The sequence below is a fragment of the Mirounga angustirostris genome, unplaced genomic scaffold (assembly GCF_029215605.1).
Source record: "Mirounga angustirostris isolate CCGP_5_RB_7025 unplaced genomic scaffold, mMirAng1.0.hap1 SCAF_5, whole genome shotgun sequence".
Classification (NCBI taxonomy): Eukaryota; Metazoa; Chordata; class Mammalia; order Carnivora; family Phocidae; genus Mirounga; species Mirounga angustirostris.
The window spans coordinates 370090-394639 of NW_026991713.1; the positions used below are offsets into that span (position 1 = coordinate 370090).

Here is a 24550-nt window from a genome sequence, read left to right on the forward strand (position 1 = left end):
CTCCTCCAGTCATCGGCTCAAGGGTGGTTTGGTGACTGGTACAGAGAGAAGAGAAAGGCACCACTGGCCTTTAGAAAACGCTCCCAGGTGATGGCCAAGGGCAGGCCCCTCGCCCCCGTCGGGCTGGCGGCACCTCTCGCTCCCTGGACCATCTCCGACCCCCTCCCCTTGTTTTGGAAATAGTCACCATGGTTCCCACTCCTTGGCTGAGAAACAGGAGACAGGACTCCACACTGTCCCTCCGGCTTTTTCCAACTAATTTCTCAGAGATCTTCATATAAATAATTTTTTTCAGTTATAAAAGTAATATGTGACCATTATAGAAAAACATTTTAAATACAAAAAAAGAATAAAAAAGAGAATCAGCTGGCTCATCTCTGTTTTGGGTGTTTTGGGTTTTTTTTTTAAGATTTTATTTATCTATTTTAGAGAGAGAGTGCAAGTGGGGGGAGGAGCAGAGGGAGAGGGAAGAAGAAAGAATCCCAAGCAGACTCCCCGCTGAGTGTGGACACCACCCCCCTCAACACGGGGCTGGACCCCAGGATCCTGAGATCATGACCTAAGCCAAAACCAAGAGTGGGACGCTTAACTGACTGAGCCACCCAGGTGCCCCTCATCTCTGTTTTATGTGTCATTTTCATGCTGTCCCTTCACCACAGCCAAGGCTGGGAAAGGCCCTCAGAAGAGCCCCCACTTCCTACAGAAAAGGACCAGGCTCCCTGGGTTCACAGAGATGCAAACAATCAATATTCTGGTGGCCTAACTAGAGTAAACAATGACTGCATCATCATTCTAGTTTTAGGTAATAAACTAATAGATACGTACTGGGTCCTAGAGAGAAAGAAAAACTGCTAATAATCTCACTACCAACATTAACTCAATTTCTTGTCATTTTCTTGTTTTTTTTGTTGTTGCTGTTAAGTCCAGTTTATCAATGCTGGGGCTTCGACGAAGCTCCCTCCAGAACAAGGAAATAAGAGAACCAGTCAGCCCAGGAGACTGGCCACCACCACCGTACAGGAGGGGACAGAGTAGAGCAGACAGACGCACACAGGGGCACGCACACCATACACGCACCCCACACGCTGGGACAGTCCGCAGGGAAACTCACTGGCCACACCTATTCCACAGACACATCTGTGAACACTCTGGAAGCTGGGGACCCTCGGTGCCTTCGGACTGGGGCGGGAACATGACGGATGCCAAAGGTCAAAGGAGCCATACGTTTACCTTTTCAACAAGGAGAGTCTACCCATGTGATTACTTACATAATTAGCAATTTGTGAAAAACACCACACACCCAGCCACTCGTCACACTCAGCACTCACTCACGCAAGACACTCACCCAGCCCGCCTTGTCTCCAACAAGGTAAGTAACACCTGAGTCCCACTAACGAGGCAGCTCTCAGTCTGGTCTCCGTCAAACATGTTCTTCAGAAGCTGCTCCACGCACTCCTGCCTGTCAGACACACAGAGCTCACTGCTGCTGGGCAGACGCACCGCCTGAAGCCCAAGGGACTGTCTCTCCCCTCCGTGGAGGAGGGACACCCTAAGACTCAGAGGGGCTTTGCTCAGGCTCCAGGCCAGACACCCAGGGCTCTCACGACCTCCTGCCCCTGCTGGTCACAAGTCACTGGACCTGGCAGGAGACCCCTGGAGCCCCTCCCCGTGAGAAACAGCTCTAGCAAGTTAACTGGATGTGGTATTTCATAGCCAGCTTGTCAGAATCTGAATCAGAGGCGGCAGCATCTGCCGGTGCGCAGAGCAGGGCGTGGAGACCTCCTAAGGACGCAGAAAGACCCCGCACCCACCCAGGCAGGCACCCGCAACACAGCCAGCACTCACGACTCCAGCACTGTGAGGAGGGGGTCGGGCTCCGGAGCCTCCTGCAGCTGACCGCCCTGCTCTCTGCCCAGCCTGATGATGTCACAGAGGGTCTGAGAGGCGTTGGACTGTCTCTGGAAGGAAGAGGAGATGCCGCACTCCCCTCAGGGTTGAGGAGAAAGCCCAGCAGAGCTGCCTCCCGGACAGTGGGAGCCACCCCACTGCTCAGTTCTCGGAAGGACACTGGACTCTCTAAACCAGTCCATTTCAGAGCTGCCTGGTTGGCCTTTCTGGTGTCAGGATGCAAGTCTGGTCAGACCTTCTGGATGAACTGAACTATCCCCAAAAGTCCAAATGGGGCTCTCCCAAGGGTCAAATACACCACACAGACATTGCTCCATCCCTTGAACCATTTTGAGATATGCTGCATATGTGACCACGTTACTGACACTGTGTTTTAAATTCATATTTAAAATATTAAGTATTAAATCATAGCTGGTAACATTCAGAATGAGTCCTGGAAGCTAATGGAAACAGGCAAGATGCTATAGAGAAAGCAGGAGGCCTCAACTCCTCTAGGGCAACACTAATCCTTAACTGGTGAAAATCTGGACAGTGCACTTCCAACAATGTGGGGTGTTTAGTGATGCAGATGAACTGACTAGAGAGAAATATCCCCTGGCTCCTTGCCGGGAGCATCAGAACACACAGCCCTCACATGCACGCTGTGGGAACTCTGGGCTAAAGGAAGTGCGTGCACGACTATTTTAGGAAGAAATGAAAGCAGCCGGAGGTCCCTGTGGCCTCACCCCTGCCTCTGGGCCGGGGAGCAGGCCAGTCAGGCCACAGGGTTCATGCTAGTGGAGGGGCACCCACCCTCCTCAGTCGGGAGCACAGGCCCCCTTGCCCAGCTGTCTGACAGCCCTGGGGACAGACAGGAACAGAACACAGCGTGGCCAGGCCGCAGCAAAGGCTCAGACAGAGTCGGCACCACTGTTCTCCAACTGCTGAGGGCAAGCAATCGTGTTTAGTTTTGTCATGCATCAAAAAAGGCTTATCAGGATATACTCCAAACTCTCAACAGTGACTCCTGCAGGGAGCGGGCAGGGGGCCGAGAGAGGAAGCCCCACTGCCATCCTGCATGCTTCTACATGGGCAGGGGGGCCTTCCTCCCAGAGCTCATGCCCTCGTAAAATCCCACCTCCTCAAGCATGGGCTGGACCCAGCCACTCCCTTCAAGAGAGCAGAATACAGCCACAGTGCAGACTGTCCCTTTAAAAAAAAAAAAAAAAAGATTTTATTTATCTGAGAGAGAGTGCACAAGTGGAGGGAGGGGCAGAGGGAGAAGCAGGCTTCCCACTGAGCAGGGAGCCCGATGTGGGGCTTGATCCCGGGACCCCGAGATCATGACCTGAGCCGAAGGCAGATGCCCAACCGACTGAGCCACCCAGGTGTCCCAGACTGTCCCTTCTAAGATGAGTTTGCAGAAGAATGACTTCTGTCTCGCTCACTCCAATGGAAGCCAGCAGCACCAAGAGCTGCCCTGTGGACAGGTCCAGCGCCCTCAAGGAACGGAGTCCTGCTGAGCCACGGGTGACCCTGGAAGCGGGCCCTCCCCTGCTGAGCCCTGACATGACCACAGTCTTGTGACAGACCCTAGGCAGAGCACCCACTAAGCCATGTCCATGTCCCTGACTCATAGAAATGGAAATAAAAAATACTTTGTTATAAGCAACTAAGTTTTAATTTGTTACTCAGCCAGAGATGAGATAACTAATTCAGCTCCGTTGTTTTTTTATAAAATGTAGTTTTATTTTTTTACTGAAAAGAAATGGTCTAGAAGTCAGTGCTTGATTAAAGGAGGTAAAGTGTCTAACTGGTCCTCATCTGAGGAAAGGAGCAACTTGCCCCCAGAGCAGCAGAGAGCATTCTCCAATAGTCCCGAGTGGCGGGCTCTATAGAAGGCGGGCTCCATGGGAGCTATACTCACATCCTCATCCTGACTCGGATGGATCAATTCCACGAGTCTCTGGATGATCTTCTCTTCATTAAGCCACTGAAAGGGAAAAAGAGGCCTGTCAATGACGCTGTTCATGTCTAACTCAAGAGAAGGGAAATCATTTGGTGCGAAGAAATCCACGAGCCAGGTTCCGGAGACAGAGAGTCTTTGCCCAACAATGGGTGTCCACCCAGACCCAGAAAGAAAAAATCGTCATCAAATTCTGGAGTGACCCAAACTCAATGAAGAAGAGAACCATGGTCCGTTTGTCCCAGTGCTAGACTCTTAAACATACCGTCTTCAGGATATCTCAGAAGACAGAAGGGGCTGGAGCTGGGGCTCTCCCCGCAGTGCATAGCCTGGCTGCACGTGGAGCCCAGCTATGCTCCACTCTCTGTGGCAACAGGGCCTTTCCAAGAGCAGGAGAAGCACAGAGGCCTGGTGCAGCTGCAGGAGTGCTGGGAGGACTGAGTGCCCAGCACTGTTCAAGGCACAAAGGTGGTGGGCGCCCAGGGGAGACCAGTGCACTTCCTTATCCCAGACTGGAAGATCTGCCTCCGTGGCTGCTCAGCATCGAGCTTATGCGAGCCTTCTGCCGTTAATAGCTGACGTTTATGCTGCACTCACTGCCTAACGTTAGCTGTCGTGATGAAGTCTTTGTGGAAGGCAGCTCCATAATGAACCTAAGCGTGCGAAGTGCCACCTAGATGATGCCTCACCTGACGCCAGGAGCTGGAAAATGGGCAAGAAGGACCAGTGCTTTATTTTAAATTGCATTACAAACAAAACCTGCCCGACAACAGTGAACAGCCTATCCAGCACTGATTTCCTGGTTTCTTTGAGATGAGAATCCTCCTCTTTTCTGGGAAAGCCCTCAGGGAGCTACGAGCACTCCTCTTACTGGGAGCCTGTCAGGACAGACACATTCACAGACCCTGGGACAAAAAACAGGCCTGCTTTGGTCTTTACTGTTTTCGCTGCATGGAACCCGTCAGCTAATGCCTTCCTCATAAAGCCAGGACCTGACAGAACTCCTGCTCTGAGGCCACAGGGGCACCAGGACCTGGGGGGCGGTGAGGAAAGCCCTCTTCTGCTTCTTCACAGAGCAGGAGGCCAGAGTGTCAGGGGGAAAGGAACACTCTGCTCTTTGCTTCTGGGTAGACTGAGGCAGTACAGCAGAAAAGGTGCAGACTGCAGGCCCAGGCTCAAGTACAAGCCTGACAAGAGCCCCTGACGACCCCACAGGGAGAAAGTCACGTTGGATGGAAAGCCAGGGGTGCTGACCTTCCCACATTCTCTGAGCTCCCTCACCCAACTCTGGCCTCCCTGAGCCAGGCACTCACTGTGCACTCAGAGAGCCTGCAGAGCACCGGCAGACAGGGACAAGGCCCTGGGGAGGAAAGGGCCCACACACTCACATGCAGGACGTCCTGCCGGAGCCCAGCCGGCTCCACGCAGCTGACGAGGCGCAGCAGCAGGTCCATGAGGGCTGAGGTGCCGATGTGCCTCAACAGCAGGCTGATGAACCCGTCCTTCTTCTTCAAGAACTGAATCACCTGAAATCAAACACACCCTGACAAGCCTGACAACCAATGAGACACGCTGCCCCTAAGAACTCACAAGAGAAAGATGAATTTTCAATTATACAGAGCATAAATTATGGAAAAACCTAGAAAAAGTTGTAAGAAAGACGTCTCCAAGGACAGCAGAGACCTGAGCACAGGGAAGTCCCATGAGGCAGTGGTGGGGACCCTATGAGGCCCCTGGGCTGATGGAGGTTTGCTGCACGGTAGGGGGCTTTATGCTAATATGTCACAAATACCCTGAGAGAGGGGCTGTGCACGAAGCTGCTCCGGACTGCTCATCCGGTACCGCATGGAGCCCATTCAAAAAAGGAAAAGAAAAGAAAAGAAAAAACTCCAGGCTCTACTGACCTTTCCATTGAATTCTACCAAACATTTAAAGAAAAATAATCCCAATCTTATATACACTCATCCAGGGAACGTAAGATGAAAGAATACGCCCCAAATCATTATATAAGAACACAAAATTTTGATTCTAAACACCTGATAAGGGCATTATAAGAAAGGCAAATTAAGCCAATCTCACTGATGATCACAGATGCAAAAATTCAGCACATGAAAGAAACCATAACGCACCACAACCACGTGGGTGCATACCATGAAACCAAGGCTAGTTTAACATTAGAAAAACAATCAGTGGAATTTGCCTACTAACAGAACAGAAAAGAAAAATTCTATGATCAACTCAATAGAGAGTAAAAACATTTTTTTAAAGATTTTACTTACTTATTTGAGAGAGAGGGAGAGGGGCAGAGGGAGAGGGAAAAGCAGGCTCCCCACGGAGCAGGGAGCCCTACATGGGACTCAATCCCAGGACCCCGGGATCATGACCTGAGCTGAAGGCAGACGCTTAACCGACTGAGCCACCCAGATGCCCCCAAGAGAGTAAAAACATTTGATAAATTTCAACAACCATTTATGTTATAAACTAAAAAGACTAGGAATAAAGAAAATTCCATTTCTGATTAAAAAGTATCTATAAACACCCCTCAACAAACATCATACTTAACTATAAGATGTCGAAAGCTTTTCTTCTCAGGTAATAAATAAAACAAGGAGGCCCAATATCACCACTTCGATTCAACATTGTACTAAAGGTTCTAGCCAATGCAATCAGGCAAAAAAAGAGATAAAAGGTATAAGAATTATAAAGGACAAAATAAAATTGTCATCAATCACAGATGATATGATCCTGTACACAGATAAAACAAAAGAACAGAAAGATAAACTGTCAGAATATCAGCTTTACTGATAATCACCAAAAACTGGAATCACCCTAGATGTATGCGAACAAAATCTGGAATCACCCTAGATGTACATGAACACATGACTGGTGAAACACCTGGTCCATCTACCCCATGGAACACCACTCTGCAAGAACAAGGAATGTACTACAGATTTTAGAAATGGAAACAGATTAGTGCCAGGGGCTAGGGATGGGTGAAGAGGTAGAGGTGGGAGGAAGGTGGGAGTGGCTACAAATGGGCAACACAAAGGACCCTTGTTGGTTTTTTGTGTTTTTTTTTTAAAGATTTTATTTATTTGTTTGACAGAAAGAGAGTGAGAGATCACAAGTAAGCAGACAGGCAGGGAGAGGGAGAAGGAGAAGCAGGCTTCCCGCTGAGCACAGAGCCCAACTCGGGGCTTGATCCCAGGACCCAGGACCCATGCCCTGAGCTGAAGGCAGACGCTTAACCATCTGAGCCACCCAGGCGCCCCAGACCCTTGTTGTTTTGGAACCGTTCAGTATCCAACTGTAATGGTAGATACATGAACCTATACAGATGATAAACAGTATAGAACTTAATACACACACACACAACTACAAGCAAAACCAAACAAATGTGTAAGATCAGTGGGTTGTATAAATATCAATGTCCCATAGTGATGTTCTACTAGTGTTTTATAAAATGTCACCACTGACAAAACTGAGCAAAGTATACAAAGGAGTTTTTCAAATTATTTTATACAACTGCATGTGAATCTACAATTATCTCAGTAAAAAGTTTCAATAAAAAAGATACCATTTAAAATAATATGAAAATATCAACCACCTAAGAATAAACCTAATGAAACATGTGTAAGACCACCGCACAGAGAATTACAACATGTTACCAAGAGAAATTAAAGAAGCCCTACTCAGGAGCGCCTGGGTGGCTCAGTCGTTAAGCGTCTGCCTTCGGCTCAGGTCATGATCCCAGGGTCCTGGGATCGAGTCCTGCAAGGGGCTCCCTGCTCTGCCGGGAGGCTGCTTCTCCCTCTGCCTCTGCCTCTGCCTCTCATGAATAAATAAATAAAATCTTAAAAAAAAAAAAAAAAAAAAAAGACCACAATGCTATATTATATACCAGAATACCCACCAGAATAACTAGAATAAACAGAATGATAACATTAAGGGTTGGTGAACAACAGGAAGTGGCATACTCTGCTAGTGGGCTTGTGAACTGGCTCAACCTCTTTCACCGTATCCATTCAAGCTAACCACGTGCATGTCCTAGTTATGATGTAACACCTAGTATAATGTGACACCCACAGCAACCACTAAAAACCTACAAAGAGATACATGAGAAAACACTATAGATAAATCAAAATGGAATTTAAATTGTCAAGTAACACACAGGAGGCAGGAAAAAGAACAGAGAAATGAAAAAATGAGAACAAACAGAAAACTGCAATATAATGGCAGCCCTGACATACCAAAAATTACATTAAATGTAAATGGCCTAAATATGCCAATTAAAGACAGATCAACAGAGCAGATAAAAACACATGACTCAACTATGTGTTGTTTGCAAGAAATTCACTTCAAATATAACAATTCACACCCACAGAGCTGTACAATTATCCCTCTTTATCCACAGGGGATACATTCCAAGACCCCCAATGGATGCCTGAACAGTACTGAACCCTATATATACTCCCATTTCTTCCTATACATACATACATACATACCTATGATAGAGTTTAATTTATAAATCAGGCATAATAAGAGATCAACAACAATAACAAATTGTTCAGAACAATTATAAAAATATACTATAAGGGATGTGAATGTAGGCTCCCTCCCTCTCTCTCAAAACATCTTATTGTGCTGTACTCACCCTTCCTCCTGTAATGGGAGATAAGATGCTTATGTGATGAGATGAAGGAAGGTGAATGACATGGGCCTGTGATGTAGCATTAGGCTCTGTCTGACCTTCTGATGCTATGTCAGGAGGAGGATCACCCACTTCTGGACCACGACTGATTGTAGGTACCCAAAACCGTGGACAAGGAGAACTACGACTATACTATGTATCATACTTCTGGACCACGACTGAGTGCAGGTACCCAAAACTGTGGACAAGGAGAACTACGACTACACTATGTATCATACTTCTGGACCACGACTGAGTGCAGGTACCCAAAACTGTGGACAAGGAGAACTACGACTACACTATGTATCATACTTCTGGACCACGACTGAGTGCAGGTACCCAAAACCGTGGACAAGGAGAACTACGACTATACTATGTATTATACTTCTGGACCACGACTGATTGCAGGTACCCAAAACCGTGGACAAGGAGAACTACGACTATACTAGGTATCATACTTCTGGACCACGACTGATTGCAGGTACCCAAAACCGTGGACAAGGAGAACTACGACTATACTAGGTATCATACTTCTGGACCACGACTGATTGCAGGTATCCAAAACCGTGGACAAGGAGAACTACGACTATGCTATGTATCATACTTCTGGACCACGACTGATTGCAGGTACCCAAAACCGTGGACAAGGAGAACTACGACTATGCTATGTATCATACTTCTGAACCACGACTGATTGCAGGTACCCAAAACCGTGGACAAGGAGAACTACGACTATGCTATGTATCATACTTCTGGACCACGACTGATTGCAGGTACCCAAAACCGTGGACAAGGAGAACTACGACTATGCTATGTATCATACTTCTGGACCACGACTGATTGCAGGTACCCAAAACCGTGGACAAGGCAGAACTACTATATTATGTATCATACCACTATACACAAATGTTCATAGCAGCTCGACTTGTAACAGACCAAAGTGCAAACACGTCATGTGTCCTTCAACAAATGAACAGTTAAACTGTGCTCCAGCCACACTTTGGGCTACTCCCAGTGCTGGTAGGGTCCTCATCCTGTAGAAATACATATGGGAGGGGCGCCTGGGTGGCTCCGTCCGTTAAGCCTCTGCCTGTGGCTCAGGTCCTGATCCCAGGGTTCTGGGATCAAGTCCCACATTGGGCTCCCTGCTTAGTGTGGAGCCTGCTTCTCCCTCTCCCTCTGCCGCTCCCCCTGCTTCTGCATTCTCCCTCAAGTAAATAAATAAAATCTTAAAAAAAAAAAAAGAAAAGAAAAGAAACACATATGGGAATATCTAGGGATGGGGTTTGGAAATAGGGGATGTAGAAAAAATAAAACTGGTCAGAAACACGTAATTATTGAAGCTGTGTGACAGAAACACAGGGGTTCATAAACTATTTTCTCTATAAATGTGTGAAATGGTCTGAAATGAAGAGTTAAGAAAATGTAGTCTGTTCACTGCAGCCCACGTCTCTGTGGAAACTGGGATCAAACACTGTGGCCCTGTCCCAGCCGACCCTAGAAACAAAGCAACTTCTGCGTTACTACTAACTCTGGTATAGCAATACTGTGGACACTCCATCTGCTAGAAAGAACATGGGAGCTACATAGGAAAAGACATACCAAATCCATTTCTAAGTGAAAAAAAAAAAATTTGCACTATTCAGAGTATGATGCCATTATCTGAAAATAAATGTCTTACAGGAAAAGAACGGCTGCTTTTGGGGAGGAACAGGAACTAAATAATCAACAGTGGTTGCCTCTCGAGTATTACAGGAGACTGTTCATGTATTTTTGTCTTGTTTGAAATTCATATAAATGTGTTAAATGTTTGTCAATAGAAGAAATATTTTGAAAGAGTGCATTTCATATTATTTTGATGTACTGGGCAAAGGAAGAAGAAGGAAATATAAGCAGCAGTAAAATACAGCAAACATCTGAAAGTAGCAGAGAAATATGGTCAGGCTAAGGCAATTATGAGCTGAGTGGCAAGGGCCAGAATCAAAGGTTTTCAGAAATTCTACCATTTCCCCACAGCCACGCTGAACCCCACTTCCCCACGGTCACGCTGACCCCCCCGCCCCCACTGCCCCACGGACAGGCTGACCCCCCCCCGCCCCTCCACGGACATGCTGACCACGACGCTCACCCCCCACACCGGTCACTAGCATGGGAGGACTTAGTGTCATGTCCTAGAACCTCTGCCACCACTAATACCTTCTCTCACCACCTGCATCCCCCCATTCTTCACTTATACTCTGACTGGTTCAGAAAAGCATCTGAGTGAGACTGTCCTCTGAGGTCCCTTGCAAAGCTTAAGGTCTAGGATCCTGAGAAAGGTATGTTCCATCGAACACTGACAACATGCCAACAACTTCTCCAAGGGAACTACTATCTGCCCTGCAGCTTGTACCTGCTCAGAACTCCAGACATATACGTAAAATATAGTCTGTTCCCTCACTCGATATTTCATGATACTGAACGATTATGGTTAATATTTCTGGGGGGTGATAATTTGCTCAGCAGTCTCGTCCCCTCCTAGGGTTATAATTAAACGAATTTTTAAGGGGCACCTGGGTGGCTCAGTCATTAAGCGTCTGCCTTCGGTTCAGGTCGTGGTCCCGGGGTCCTGGGATTGAGCCCCGCATCGGGCTCCCTGCTCAGCGGGAAGCCTGCTTCTCCCTCTCCCACTCCCCCTGCTTGTGTTCCCTCTCTCGCTGTGTCTGTCTCTGTCAAATAAATAAATAAAAATCTTTTTTAAAAAAAGAATTTTTAAAAGTCCTTGTATTTTAGAGGTATACACGGTAATATTAACAATAAAATCATACGATATCTGTTACTTGTTTTGAAATAATCCACTGGGGATGGTGGGAAGGGATAAAAGGTGAAAGACTCACCAGGACTGGCTGCTGGGGCTGGTGGCAGGCCTGAGGAACCCCTACAATGCACGCCCTATTTCTGCGTGTCCACAGTGTGGGTGCTGCAGAAGCACGAATACAGGCAGGAGCAAGAATGGACTCCAAGAAGACCATGCTCCAGCTAACAAAACGAATTCACTATTTTTACAGAAGCCTAATGCTGAAAGTTTTCTTTGCTTTGCAACAATAAGTGTCCTAAACACATAAATACCTGCCACCCCAACAGAGCAGCAGATCTTAGAAGGTGGACATCCTAAGAACCTGTCATGACGCAGGCATGTCCCTATTCCTCATGCCTGTGACTGGTCGGGACAAGACAAGCTAGCCTGGTTTGGAGTCCTGAGCAGCTCTCAGGGATGGCAGGAAGATGTGCTTATTCCTAAGCTAGCCAGCAGAAATATCCTCAGGAAGCCACTTTCCTACTCAAATTCAACTCACATAGCAGCAGCCTACAATGCTCCAACTATGCCCCTTGGAACAGTCAGAAACACCGTTCTCCAAGCCCCGGAGATACCGCTGCACAGCGACAGCTGACAGCAAGATGCATCAGCATCAGCCATGCCTGCCACCCCAAACCACATGGGCCTGGCAGATTATTTACCTGTTCAGTTTTTCTTGCAATGAGATTACCAATGGTCTTGCTGAAAAAACTGGCAAGCAGAGGATTGAGAGGCGGCTCGTGGTCCAAGAAATCGTAAAGAAGGTTCAGCAGAGTCTCATCCCCTCCTAGTCTGTCGTTGATCTGCGGCACATCACAAGTCAGCAGCTCACAGGCTGTGTTTGGATACCTAAGAGGGCACAATGCAAGCAACTGGAGGTGAAATTAGACTTCTTCAGCTCTCAGGAAGCTGCTTAAATGACCAGCCTCTCAGGAAACAGGTCCACGGGTCAGACCCTGGAATGGAGTAAAAATATTAATATCCTGTGACCAAGAGGCATTTTTGACTACAAGCAGCTCCATGTATTTAACATACATTTTTCTTGCTCCTCATACCCTACACCGTGGTATCTTACATTTTCTGACTCTACTGTATTCTCTAAATAACGCTCCTTAGTCTTTCGGTTTCTCCCCTCTCGAAACCTCTGTCCTCACACCCACCAGCCAGGTCTCTTCCATCCTGTGACCACACAGTTAGTGATGCCAAGTCCGCTGTTTGCACCCTCCCTCTCCATGCCCTTCCTATCCCTGCACACCAACAAGCACAGACCCAAGCTTGTCCCTCGGCTAAAGAAATGCCACATCACCAGCTTATGATGCAGTACCAGTTATAAGATGTTACAAAGGCAAATTATTAGTAAGAAATACCAGTACACATAAAATGACCAGATACAAAATAATCTTTATCCCATCACATGTAACCCCATGACATCCTTCTGCTCCCTGCCCTACCATCTGATAGACACAGGGTCACTGCATTGCCCCTGGGACACACACAGCTACCCAACAACGTGCTGCGTCCAGGAGAGGGCCCACAAGAGCGGGGCCATTAACAAGGCTTTGTGCCGGGGCACCTGGGTGGCTCAGTCGGTTGGGCGTCCGACTCTTCGTTTTGGCTCAGGTCATGATCTCAGGGTCGTGGGATCAAGCCCTGCATTGGCCTCTGAGCTCAGCAGGCAGTCTGCTGGAGATTCTCTCCCTCTTCTTCTCCCTCTGCCCCTCCCCCTGCTCTCTCTCTCTCTTGCTCTCTAAAATAAATAAATCTTAAAAAAAGATAATAATGCCTGGTGCCGCATCCAGGTACGTGTGGGAATGCAGGTGAGGGTGACCGGGGCCAGCACAGACAGGGGTGTGGTAGCTGTCTAGAGCATACCTGATACTCCACAGGACAAGCTCTGCAGCTTCAGGCACATGACCTAACCTCTCTGTGTCCGGGCTTTCTCCTCTGAACGTGGGGGTGCAAGTGCCCACCCGCCCCACAAGGCTATGCATAAAACAGTAAGCCCTGGGTCAAGGTCAGCCACCATGACCCTCCTGCTCCTGGCAGCCACCAACATAGGCCTTAACACAGGCCTAAACCCAGGTGGTCACTGTGGGTTGGCTACAGAGGCCTGGGTTAGAGAGACTGTAGAGGAAACAGCAGAGAGTGGCAGCCAACTAAACGTAGAAGGGGGAGAAACCAAGAAATCTACGTCTGGCTATGGGCCAGGCGTTTCTCATCAGCCCAGAGAAGAGAAAGCACCTTCTAGAGCTCAGAGAAACAGTACCGTGTGCACAGGCTAGGGGTGAGAGACCTGCTGCATTCACAAAGAGGTGGCCCAGTTAGGTATGCAGGACCAGGCCATGAGAGGGGGCAAGGGGAGGTGCAACCAGTGCCCACTCACCTCATGGGATGGTTACAAGGATCAAATGAGTCACCTCAGCACCATGAATGTGCACCGTGAAACCAGCATGGAGGAGAACACACAGCCGCCAGGGGCAGGAGGTCAGAGTGCAGGGCAGGAGGGCCAGGCCACAGTGACCCTGAGGCCAGAGCAAGGCCTTGCATCACACAGGCTGAAAGGTGTCCACCAGACTCCCAACAACAAGAGAAGATGTACCAAGGGTACAAAAGAATCAAGGCCCAGAGGAAAGTACAGACTATTCCCTCAGGAAACGTTTCCAGAGCACATGGAAAGGCCCCAATCTGGTTTCCACATACAAGCAAACGTGCACACATGTGGCAAGATGAGCTATGAGGCACTGACCCTCTAAGGTTATATCTAGATAGAGGGACTGAGGTTTTCATTATTGGTATTTTATTAATTATTCTTCAAAAAAACAGGTACTGCTTTAGTAGGTTCTAAAATTTATATAAGGAACAGGAATTCAATTAAACAGGGCAGATCAAATATACAGGCTTGTTATCTTCCCCTCTAAAGCTCCTATTCCAATAATGCAAAGGTAAAAAGACAAAAAGTGGAGGGGCGCCTAAGTGGCTCAGTCAGTTAAGCGTCTGCCTTCGGCTCAGGTCATGATCTCAGGGTCCTGGGATGGAGCCCCGCATCGGGCTCCCTGCTCAGCCAGGAGCCTGCTTCTTCCTCTCCCTCTGCCTTCCGCTCTGCCTATTTGTATTCTCTCTCTCTCTGTCAAATAAATAAAATCTTTAAAAGAAAGAAGGAAAAGAAAAGAAAAAAAGAAAGGAGAGGAAATGACTCCTGGCAAGGCCCAGAGGACTGTATGGCGCACTAGGGGAGCTAAGTCTCTCTGGAAACCACTCCAGAGAGGCCTGGACACAGAGGCAGTGGCTACCAGGCAGGGTGCAAGGCCTGGCTCAGGACAGCTGTGGGCTTCCTGCCCCTCCCTTGCCGGTACACAGGACTCAGAAGTTATCCCCTGGAAAAGGTGGACCAGAGCAGCTCCTGAATCAGGGACATCAGGTACAGCTGAGGGATTGGTGGGACACCGTCCAGAAACACGGGGCCTGGTAAATAAAAAGCTTCCTGACTCAGGCTGCTATCAGGTCCTCGTCCCACAGCTAGGAGCAGGGGGGATTATTTTCTGGAGAAACTATGGGACAGAGAGAAAACTCAACCAATCATCATCTAACCAAGAGGCTGGCCACCTATCGTCCACGCGGAAGCATGATGAGCAAGCCTCACTCAGACCCCAAACCTTGCGCAGGCTCTGGTGCCTCTCTTTCAGAAGGAACATAAGGGCTGACCAAATAAACAAGTGCCAGAAGACAAGGCACGCAGAGCAATGACAGAAGAAACTACCAGAAACACTCCAACACAGAGTGGCCACGAGCAAGAAATGGAGGCTTGGAGTTAAAATAGCTGACAATAAGAAAGACCTCTTCAATTAAAAATACAATAGAGGGGCGCCTGGGTGGCTCAATTGTTAAGCGTCTGCCTTCGGCTCAGGTCATGGTCCCGGGGTCCTGGGAGATCAAGCCCCGCGTCAGGCTCCCTGCTCCGCGGGAAGCCTGCTTCTCCCTCTCCCACTCCCCCTGCTTGTGTTCCCTCTCTCGCTGTGTCTCTCTGTCAAATAAATAAAATCTTAAAAAAAAAAAAAAAAAAACAATAGAAAGCTTACAAATCAGTAAAAGGACAGGAAGACAGCATGTGAAGAAGCCTCTCAGATGTAGACAGAAAGGCAAAGACAAGACATTCAGAGCAAAAAGAAGAGGAAAGCATTAATTCAAGTGGTCTAACAGCTGATTACAAGACCCAGGAAGAGAAAACAGAGGGCAACCCGGAGGGGAGAAGATTATCAAAGAAACAACACAGGAAGTTTCCCTGTGGGCAAGGCCATGAACTGATGGGCTGAAAGGGCCCAGGGTTACCTACACAATCAGTGACAAGAAGCCTGGATGCAGTGTCTCCATGTTCACAGCTGAGCCTTCACTCTAAAACCTCTCCAGTTTTGTTTTGTTGTTTTAATATTTTATTTATTTATTTGACAGAGAGACAGCGAGGGCAGGAACACAAGCAGAGGAAGTGGGAGAAGGAGAAGCAGGCTTCCCGCTGAGGAGGGAGCCCGACATGGGACTCGATCCCAGGACCCCAGGATCCTGACCCAAACCAAAGACAGACGCTTAACGACTGAGCCACCCAGGTGCCCCTAAAACCTCTCCAGTTTAAACTGCCCTGTCCTGACCCCGGGGGTGATCTCACATTACTGGGAGACTCCAGGATGATGGGACCAGACGAGGGCCCAAGTGCCCCCTGGAGGAGACAAAACCTGGGAGTCCTGTTGCATCCAGCGTGTCAGCAACAAGGTCAGGAAGGGGAGGCAACTGCGGAGTCTTACTCTAAAGCACGGAGAGTGCTGGCCGTGCAGAGCCTAAACCAGAGGGAGGTTCGAACAAGCGTGAAAGGAGAACAGTGCCCTATCAGGCCCTCACATGGTCCTCCTCCTCAGGAAGCTACTGGAAAATACGACTCCCCACAGGAAGGAAACCAAAGATGATGACGACGAGGTCCTGGAACATGGAAGGTGGGCCCTGGGTTATCAGAGTGAGGCTGGAGGGAACCCTCTTGCCCCTTCAGACACCTCCCTCTGTGCCAAGACTTGCTGCCCCCCAGGGGGTCATCAGGATACTGGGCTCAGCCATCCTTCCTGCTCTGACCTGTAGCACCTCAGGGTATTCTGGAGGGCATCCTTTGTGGGGGGCTATCCTGCTGCAGCCCCGTTTCCCGACAGGTGTGCAGTTCTAACTCTGCGATCTGGATCACAGAAGCCCACAGCCCAGAGCCACAAAACACTCTCTCCCACAGCACTTTGCAAGTAATCACAGTGCTGTCTTGGTGCTCTGTCTGCTGACTCTTTTGTCTTATTCCTCAAATGGATGAGAACTCAGCAGGCAAACTGGACAGCAACTCCAAGAAAAAGACCAGGACCTCCTTGCGGCTCTCAGGCTGGACCAGGTGGCCGGCTCCTCCGTCCAGGGCTGCACCAAAGAGCCCTCATGCAGCAGCCTCTGGCTTTAAGCAGCAGCAGTGACTGCTGTCTGACCTCAAACCACCAGGGGCAGCTTCTCTGGAACAGGCACGGCTCAGGTGCATCCTCCACTATCGGGGAGAAGAGTGTCCCCATAACCCAGCCTGTAGGGGGAAGCAGCCAGGTCGCCTCAGAGGCACAAGGCCAGGCCAGCCAAGGTGGGCGGTCGCCAGGAGTGGAGAAGCACAGGCCGTGGTTCCTGTAAGGCAAGGGATGGGAGCACGGCCACGCTCACTCCCTCCCTCCCTCCTGGACAGCTCGTACGCCACCGCGTCAGAGCTCCGGGCCTGCAGAGCCTGTAGTATGTCCCGTCGGACCTTCCAGAGATGGCATGCTGCCCTGGTCTAGTCTCTTCCCCATCTCTGAAAAACAACCTTCACCCTACTTCTTTCTTGCCTACCACACCACCTCATCCATCTATCCATCGATCCTACTCCTTTTCTCAAAAAGGAATCTTTGGGGACGCCTGGGTGGCTCAGTCAGTTAAGCATCTGCCTTCAGCTCAGGTCATGATCCTGGAGTCCTGGGATCGAGTCCCGCATCGGGCTCCCTGCTTCCTGGGAGCCTGCTTCTCCCTCTGCTTCCCTCTCTCTCTCATGAATAAATAAATAAAATATTTAAAAAAAAAAAAAAGGGCGCCTGGGTGGCTCAGTTGGTTAAGCGACTGCCTTCGGCTCAGGTCATGATCCTGGAGTCCTGGGATCGAGTCCCACATCGGGCTCCCGGCTCAGCAGGGAGCCTGCTTCTCCCTCTGACCCTATCCCCTCTCATGCTGTTTCTCTCTCTCTCTCTCTCAAATAAATAAATAAATAAATAAAATCTTTTAAAAAAAAAAATCATTAAAAAAAAAAAAAAAAGACTCTCCCTCTCCCCCCACACCCACCCGCGCGTGCATGCATGGGCTTTCTCTCTCTAATAAGCAAATAAATCTTAAGGTGCCTGGGTGGATCAGTTGTTAAGCATCTGCCTTCAGTTCAGGTCATGATCCCAGGGTCCTGGGATCGAGCCCCACATCGGGCTCTGTGCTCAGCAGGGAGCCTGCTTCTCCCTCTCCCTCTGCTTGCCTGTCTGCCTACTTGTGATCTCTCTCTCTCTGTCAAATAAATAAATAAAATCTTTAAAAAAAAAAAAGGAATCTTTGATTTAATTTTTTAAATTTGATTTATGATATGTACACATGCTTTCAAACTCTGTTCGACGGGGCTGGTGAGGAGGAGTGGCCTCCTGCCTCCTGTGTCCTTGCTCACCCACGTCTGTCAGCTCTGTGGTCAACCTTCATGTTTCTAAATAAAACACAGATGTACTTCTTCATTTGTCACTTTCCGATGTTACAAACCAACCCCGTACAATGGAAGATGAAGACAGAACTCTCCTGTCACCTGCCCCTCACCCTCGCTCTATAAAATCACAGCACAGGGCGCCTGGGTGGCTCAGATGGTTAAGCGTCTGCCTTCGGCTCAGGTCATGATCCCAGGGTCCTGGGATCGAGTCCCGCATCGGGCTCTCTGCTCCTTGGGAGACTGCTTCTCCCTCTGCCTCTCTCTCTCTGTCTCTCATGAATAAATAAATAAAATCTTTAAAAAAAAAAAAAAAAAATCACAGCACAATTCTTAGTTAAACCAAGGGCCTATGCTTACCTTGTATGAACATGTAGACACCGTTCACAGCTGAGCTGATATGTTCACTCTACTTACATCTGCTTACTTATGTAAGTCCCCCCAGAGTTAAAGTTCTCTCACTGCCTTGTTCGCTTGGCTTCATACTCATCCACTACTAATTTCTCCCAAACTCCCTGATGATGAACATGAACCTCTCCCGGCTCACTGATGCCACTCTGGGCTCCCTCTGCCCTGATCCAGAACACACTGCCCAAACCCCAGCTCCCCGTCCTGCTAACCAACGCCCTCTATGCATGCAGGGAGACCACATAACTTACCACCACACAGAACACATTTGGGGTGAGAGGGCAAAAGGGATGAGGCCATCCACAGTGATGCTAAGACAAGGGGCACTGACCAGGCATGTGCCGTGTATTACGGCTTCCACCCAACTTTTCGCAGATGGCCGCCATGGCCCTAAACCAACAGGCTCCTAGCTCCATCTAGAGCTCTCCTCTACACGGCTGCCCTGTCAGAGGCTGGGAATGACTGCCCTAAATGGGTCCCTAAATCAACTGTCCCCTGCCACAGGCACTTCTCGTCGCCTCTCCAGCTTTCTTTTCCAAGACAAAGGTCAACAAAAACTTCTGTAAAGGGGCGCCTGGGTGGCTCAGTCGGCTAAGCGGCTGCCTTCGGCTCAGGTCATGGTCCCAGGATCCTGGGATCGAGCCCTGCATCGGGCTCCCCGCTCAGCGGGGAGTCTGCTTCTCCCTCTCCCCCTGCCTGCCACTCTGCCTACTTGTGCTGTCTCTCTATCTCTCTGTCAAATAAATAAATAAAATCTTTAAAAAAAAAACAAAAAACTTTTGTAAAGGTCCGGACAGTAAATATCTTAGATAGTCTCTTGTAACTAGTCAACTCTGTCCTTGTAATCACCAAAGGCTGAGTGTGGCTGCGTACCAACGAGACTGTCTTCATGGACAACTGAAATGTGGACTTGATATCAATTTCATGTGTAACAAAGTGTTACTCCTTTGATTTTCTTCAACATTTAAAAATGTAAAACTATTCTTAGCTTGCAGGCCACACAAAGACAGGATTTGACCTGTGGGCCACAGGTGGCCAACCCTGTTCTAAGACTTCACCACCGCACACTGTCTGACGCTCCATGGACCCAGGAGCACCTGAGGGCGGCCCTGTCTGCCCCCATTCCTGGGTCACCAGCCCCAGGAGGTGCCACTCCGCCCTGTCCCCCTCGTTCACACTCCTCTGTCCTCATCCCAAGTCCTAGCCACACCACCACTTCCCTTCTGTCATGTCCTAACATCCTAGCCAACTGCTGATTGGAACATTTCAGGAAAAACTTTGAGAATGGTCAGTACCACTAACGACATGGCCTCTTTCCTCTGACCCCAAGACCCCACAGTGGGGCAGTTCCCATGGTCAAGAGGTCAGATGCTGCCCGTCCATCCTGATAGGCCATTTCAGCAGGCTGGGACCCGCTTCCCGCTGGGGTGCAGCCCATTTGCTGCAGTCTATCCACCTCAGTCATGGGGTCAGTCTTCTCTCAGCACATTTTCACTCAAAACACTCCGACACACAGAGTAACTCACTACAACTTGGAATGAGAAATCACATACACAGAGATTCTAAAATCTTAACCCTCACAAAAACCAACCCCACCGGGAGTGACCTCCTTACTTCTCAGATGGGGTGAATGTTTAAAGTGGGCTTTTCTGTCCGAAGCCCTGGCTCTGGACACCCTCCAACGCCACCCACCGCCTCCCCGCAGCCCTGCCCGGCTCCGGGCCCCGTCACAGCCTCAGTACATACTTGAAGCGGACCTTCTCCTCCATGTCCAGGGGCGGGTCCTGTGTAATGAGGCTCACTAGCTCCTCCATACACCGCTGCCTGCAGAGGAAGCCCAGCAGCTTCTGGTTCTGAGCCTTGCACTCCTGCAGGATATCATCTTCATCCATTAACTCTCGCAACGTCACATCCTCCCTATCCAACAATTTGTCGACGTGGGACGTGGTGTTCAAGTCAAACTTCCAGAACATGGTGACGGCCACGAAGCTGCAAGCAAAGATATAAGGGGTCACTTCTCCCACGTGGTGTGAGTTCACCTTCAGCAAGTCTACACCAAAGTCCAAACAGTCCATCCCCAACACGAGCCTGCGCTGGAGGGTGTTCTCCCCAGGAAATGCCTCAAGAGATCTCTCCGGGTCTGGCTCCAAAGCTCGCAGGGACTTCCCAGATCCTCCACAGTGCAGGACCTGTGCCTTCTCTTGGTTCCCTCTGGCTGACCCACCTTCAGTGCTCTCACTTGCTCCTTGGCTCCCTGAGGCAACACACCCCAAGTCTCCCATGTGTCAGCACTGGGGATGCATCTCCACCCCAAGAAATTTAACAGCTCTACAACCCACCCTCCCTCTCAGGGTCCAACCCCCACCTGAGCGAACACTAGGCATCTCTCCCCAGATGTACCTGCATTGCATACATTTTCTGTAGATCATCTTTGACATCTTAAGAAACCCCTCTGGCTAGGGACAGACTGTCCCTCCCAGAACTAGCCAATCCTTAAAGATAGCCAAGGGCTGAGCCAGAGCATTACTGTGATCTGCAAACTAATCTATCCAGAGCAACCACTCCTCTCTGGGCCCACACATCCCAGGAAACGATCTTCCTCAGCCTTCATCATCCCAGGGCCAGGGGCCAGGCAACTAGGGACCACCCACGTAGCTTAGAGTCCACTATAATTATTCAAACTAGGTGGCCCTAAGCTGTCCATCCCGCCCTGCCTTGTCTTTCCCATGGAAACCCCAATAAAGGTCATGGCTTGAGTGCTCCCCCACCCCTGTCTTCTGCCTCATAACACCCCTGGGACTTCCCCATGTGGCCCTGCCTGAGGCCCACACCCCCTGTCTCTAGGACCATATGTATAACAAACTTTGTTTTCTTGAGCGTCCCCTGTGTCCACTCTCCTGCCCACACCTGACCAACCGTCTCATAAAAGAACACAAAACCTCTCACAGACTACAACCTTAGCAAGTCAAACTCCTGGTGGCTCACTTTGCTTGGCCCTCAGCAACTCTGCCGGGCCCCCCTTTCACCGTCCCCACCGTGCCGAACCACCCAGGCTTATCCTTGAAGCACGACCTCCCTCACACGCACACCCCTGCAAACTGCTACTGGCCCAGCCCCGCCCTGCGTCTCACACCCCCCGGCTCCAGGCTCTTGCTGTCTTTGCCTGGACTACACACAGTCTGTCCTGCTCAGAGAGTCTCACAGGGCAGGCTCCCAGGGCCTAGGCTGTTTGCAACAAAGTTTTCACTGTTTTGTTGCAATGAAGAATATAAAACCTGTACCCTTAGCAAAGTGAAACCTGTACTTTGAGATTATGAATGGGAGATGGGATTTATCTTCTCTAGTGTTCTTACTTAGAAGAGTAAAAGACCCCACACAATGCAGAAGCCCCGATCTGTCTATGTGTGAAGCCATGTGTGAAGCCCGGCTGCCAGGGGGCCCCCGCCCCCTTCACAGCCTCTTGGCTTTGCTGCATTAAACTCCTTTTTTCAAAACATAAACATCTTCAAGTTCCTCCCATCCCAGCTCCAAAACCTCTGCCGGTGAGTGCTCTCCTGGCACCCACCAGGCTGCTCTGCACACGTTCCTCCAGGCCCTCTGGCACTTGCTGCTGTCTCCCCAGTCCTACTCTTGCCACAAGGACACTGTCTCTCTTCCAACACAAAGTGCACTTCCCTGCCTTTATCCTTCTGCACAGGTCTTGTGCTCAGACAGTCCCGCCTGTTACGAAACCCCCTCACCTTGCCAGACCGAGCTAACCAACGGCCCAGCCTGGGCTTCCCTAGGGCCAGGATCCGCACACACTGTCAGAGGGGCCTTTGACTGGCAGTGCAAGTGACCCCACAGTCGAACCCTCCACTCAGTTTTCTTCGGGGTCCTGAGATCTTCCCATTTCTCCTGTGAGGAGTGTGGATGGGTATCTGTGGGTGGTAGCAACATACTTTGGGAGAGCAGAAATCATTAGCAGAAGTAATTTCAGTATAAGATGGCTGTCTCTCCTAAATGCCCTGCAGAACAACTCATACAATCCAGGCAAACAAGAACTAGAGGGAGACTCCCACCTTGCCAAGGCTTTCTTCCAAACAAGAATGTGCAAGACAAGGGCAACTAGAGGTACCTTCTGTGTGTCCTGCTCTCAGCCATAGAGTGGGTGAGTGGCTGGGTGGACCACAAGATCCCATCAACCAAATGGGACAAGTTTTTCTAGCAGGATCCTAAAAAAGGACTGGATTAATCCAAACAAAGACCAAAAAGAAGAAAAAGAGGGAGGAGGAGGAGAGAAATAAGCAACAAATGGAGAAAATGTCCAAGATAGCAGACAAACTCAACCATGTCAATAAGTGCTTATTAAATGCAAATGAATAATTTCAATTAAAGACAGAAATGGCCCAGATTTTAAAAAGCAAGAACTAGGGGCGCCTGGGTGGCTCAGTTGTCAAGCGTCTACCTTCGGCTCAGGCCATGATCCCAGGCTCCTGGGATCCAACCCGCATCAGGCTCCCTGCTCTGCAGGAAGCCTGCTTCTCCCTCTCCCACTCCCCCTGCTTGTGTTCCCTCTCTCGCTGTGTCTCTGTCAAATAAATAAATAAAATATTAAAAAAAAAAAAAAAAGCAAGAACTAACTACACACTGGGTATTAAAAGCTTACATTAAATATAAAAATACATTGGGGTGCCTGGGTGGCTCAGTCAGTTAAGTGTCTGCCTTTGACTGGGGTAGTGATCCCAGGATTCTGGGATCGAGCCCTACATCAGGCTCCCTGCTCAGCGGGGAGCCTGCATCTCCCTCTCCTGCTCCCCCTCATTGTGCTCTCTCTGTGTCAAATAAATAAAATCTTTAAATTAATTAATTAGTTAATTAATTTAAAAAAGATACAGGGGCGCCTGGGTGGCTCAGTCAAACATCTGACTCTTGATTTTGGCTCAGGTCATGATCTCAGGGTGCAGGGATCGAGTCCCACATCGGGCTCCCTGCTCCGCGGAGATCTGCTTCTCTCTCTCCCTCTGCCCCTCCCCTCCTTCCTTTCTCTCCCTCTCAAATAAATGTTTAAAAAAATAATAAATATAAAGATTCAGGTTAAAACATTTTTTAAAAAGGTTACACAAATGGAACAGCATGCCCCATCCAAACGCTAATCATTAGACAGCTGGAGAGGCTGCAGTAATACCAGCCTACGGTTTTGCAATGCCTTTTGTCTGCTTTGGGTATCAGGTTTAATTCTGCATTCATGAAATATGCTAGGGAATACTCTCTTTTCCTCCACTTACAGGGTTTACATAAAACTGGTATTGCTTCTTCCTAAAACATTCAACAGGGTTCACAAGGGAAGCCAAGGATCTAAAATTTTCTTTGGTGACATTTCAAATTATGAACTCCATTTCCTTAAATAGGTATTTTCTATTTCTACTTGGTTTTCTTTTTTTTTTTTTAAGATTTTATTTATTCATTCATGAGAGACAGAGAGAGAGAGGGGCAGAGGGAGAAGCAGGCTCCCAAGGAGCAGGGAGCCCGATGCGGGACTCGATCCCAGGACCCTGAGATCATGACCTGAGCCGAACGAAGGCAGACGCTCAACCATCTGAGCCACCCAGGTGCCCTCTACTTGTTTTCATACTGACAATTTGCATTGCTGAAGGAAACTGACCACTTTACCAAAACTGACTAAATTATCGGCATGAAGTTATTCATAACATCACTGTGTTATTCTTTTAATGTCAAGTAGGACCTGTAGTAACACCACTCTTTTATTCTTAGATATTAGTAATGCTTGTCCTATTTTTTTTTTTTTAAAGATTTTATTTATTTATTTTGAGAGAGAATGAGAATGTGAGAGAACACATGAGAGGGGATAGGGTCAGAGGGCAAAGCAGACTCCCTGCCGAGCAGGGAGCCCGATGCGGGACTCGATCCCGGGACTCCAGGATCATGACCTGAGCCGAAGGCAGTCGCTTAACCAACTGAGCCACCCAGGCACCTGCTTGTCCTATTTTTTTTCTTCATCAG

At 49.0% G+C, this 24550-nt stretch overlaps 1 protein-coding gene across 15 annotated transcripts in view; it reads right to left on the bottom strand.

The window, feature by feature from the left end:
- The window catches only part of PPP6R2 (protein phosphatase 6 regulatory subunit 2), a 78205-nt gene that overhangs the window by 18575 nt on the left and 35080 nt on the right, over positions 1-24550 (bottom strand). For 11 of the 15 annotated variants that reach the window (XM_054506641.2, XM_064590409.1, XM_054506633.2 and 8 more), the window contains 6 exons: positions 20294-20536; positions 12042-12228; positions 5242-5379; positions 3815-3880; positions 1846-1958; positions 1346-1459 (listed from right to left, as the gene is read on the bottom strand). In XM_054506641.2, coding sequence (XP_054362616.1) covers positions 1346-1459; positions 1846-1958; positions 3815-3880; positions 5242-5379; positions 12042-12228; positions 20294-20520 — 845 coding nt within the window. In that variant the 5' untranslated portion in view covers positions 20521-20536. Of the gene's footprint in view, positions 1-1345; positions 1460-1845; positions 1959-3814; positions 3881-5241; positions 5380-12041; positions 12252-20293; positions 20537-22287; positions 22468-24550 lie in introns of those variants that run through there. The other 4 variants (XM_064590408.1, XM_064590413.1, XM_064590414.1 and 1 more) reach the window with 4 other exon arrangements.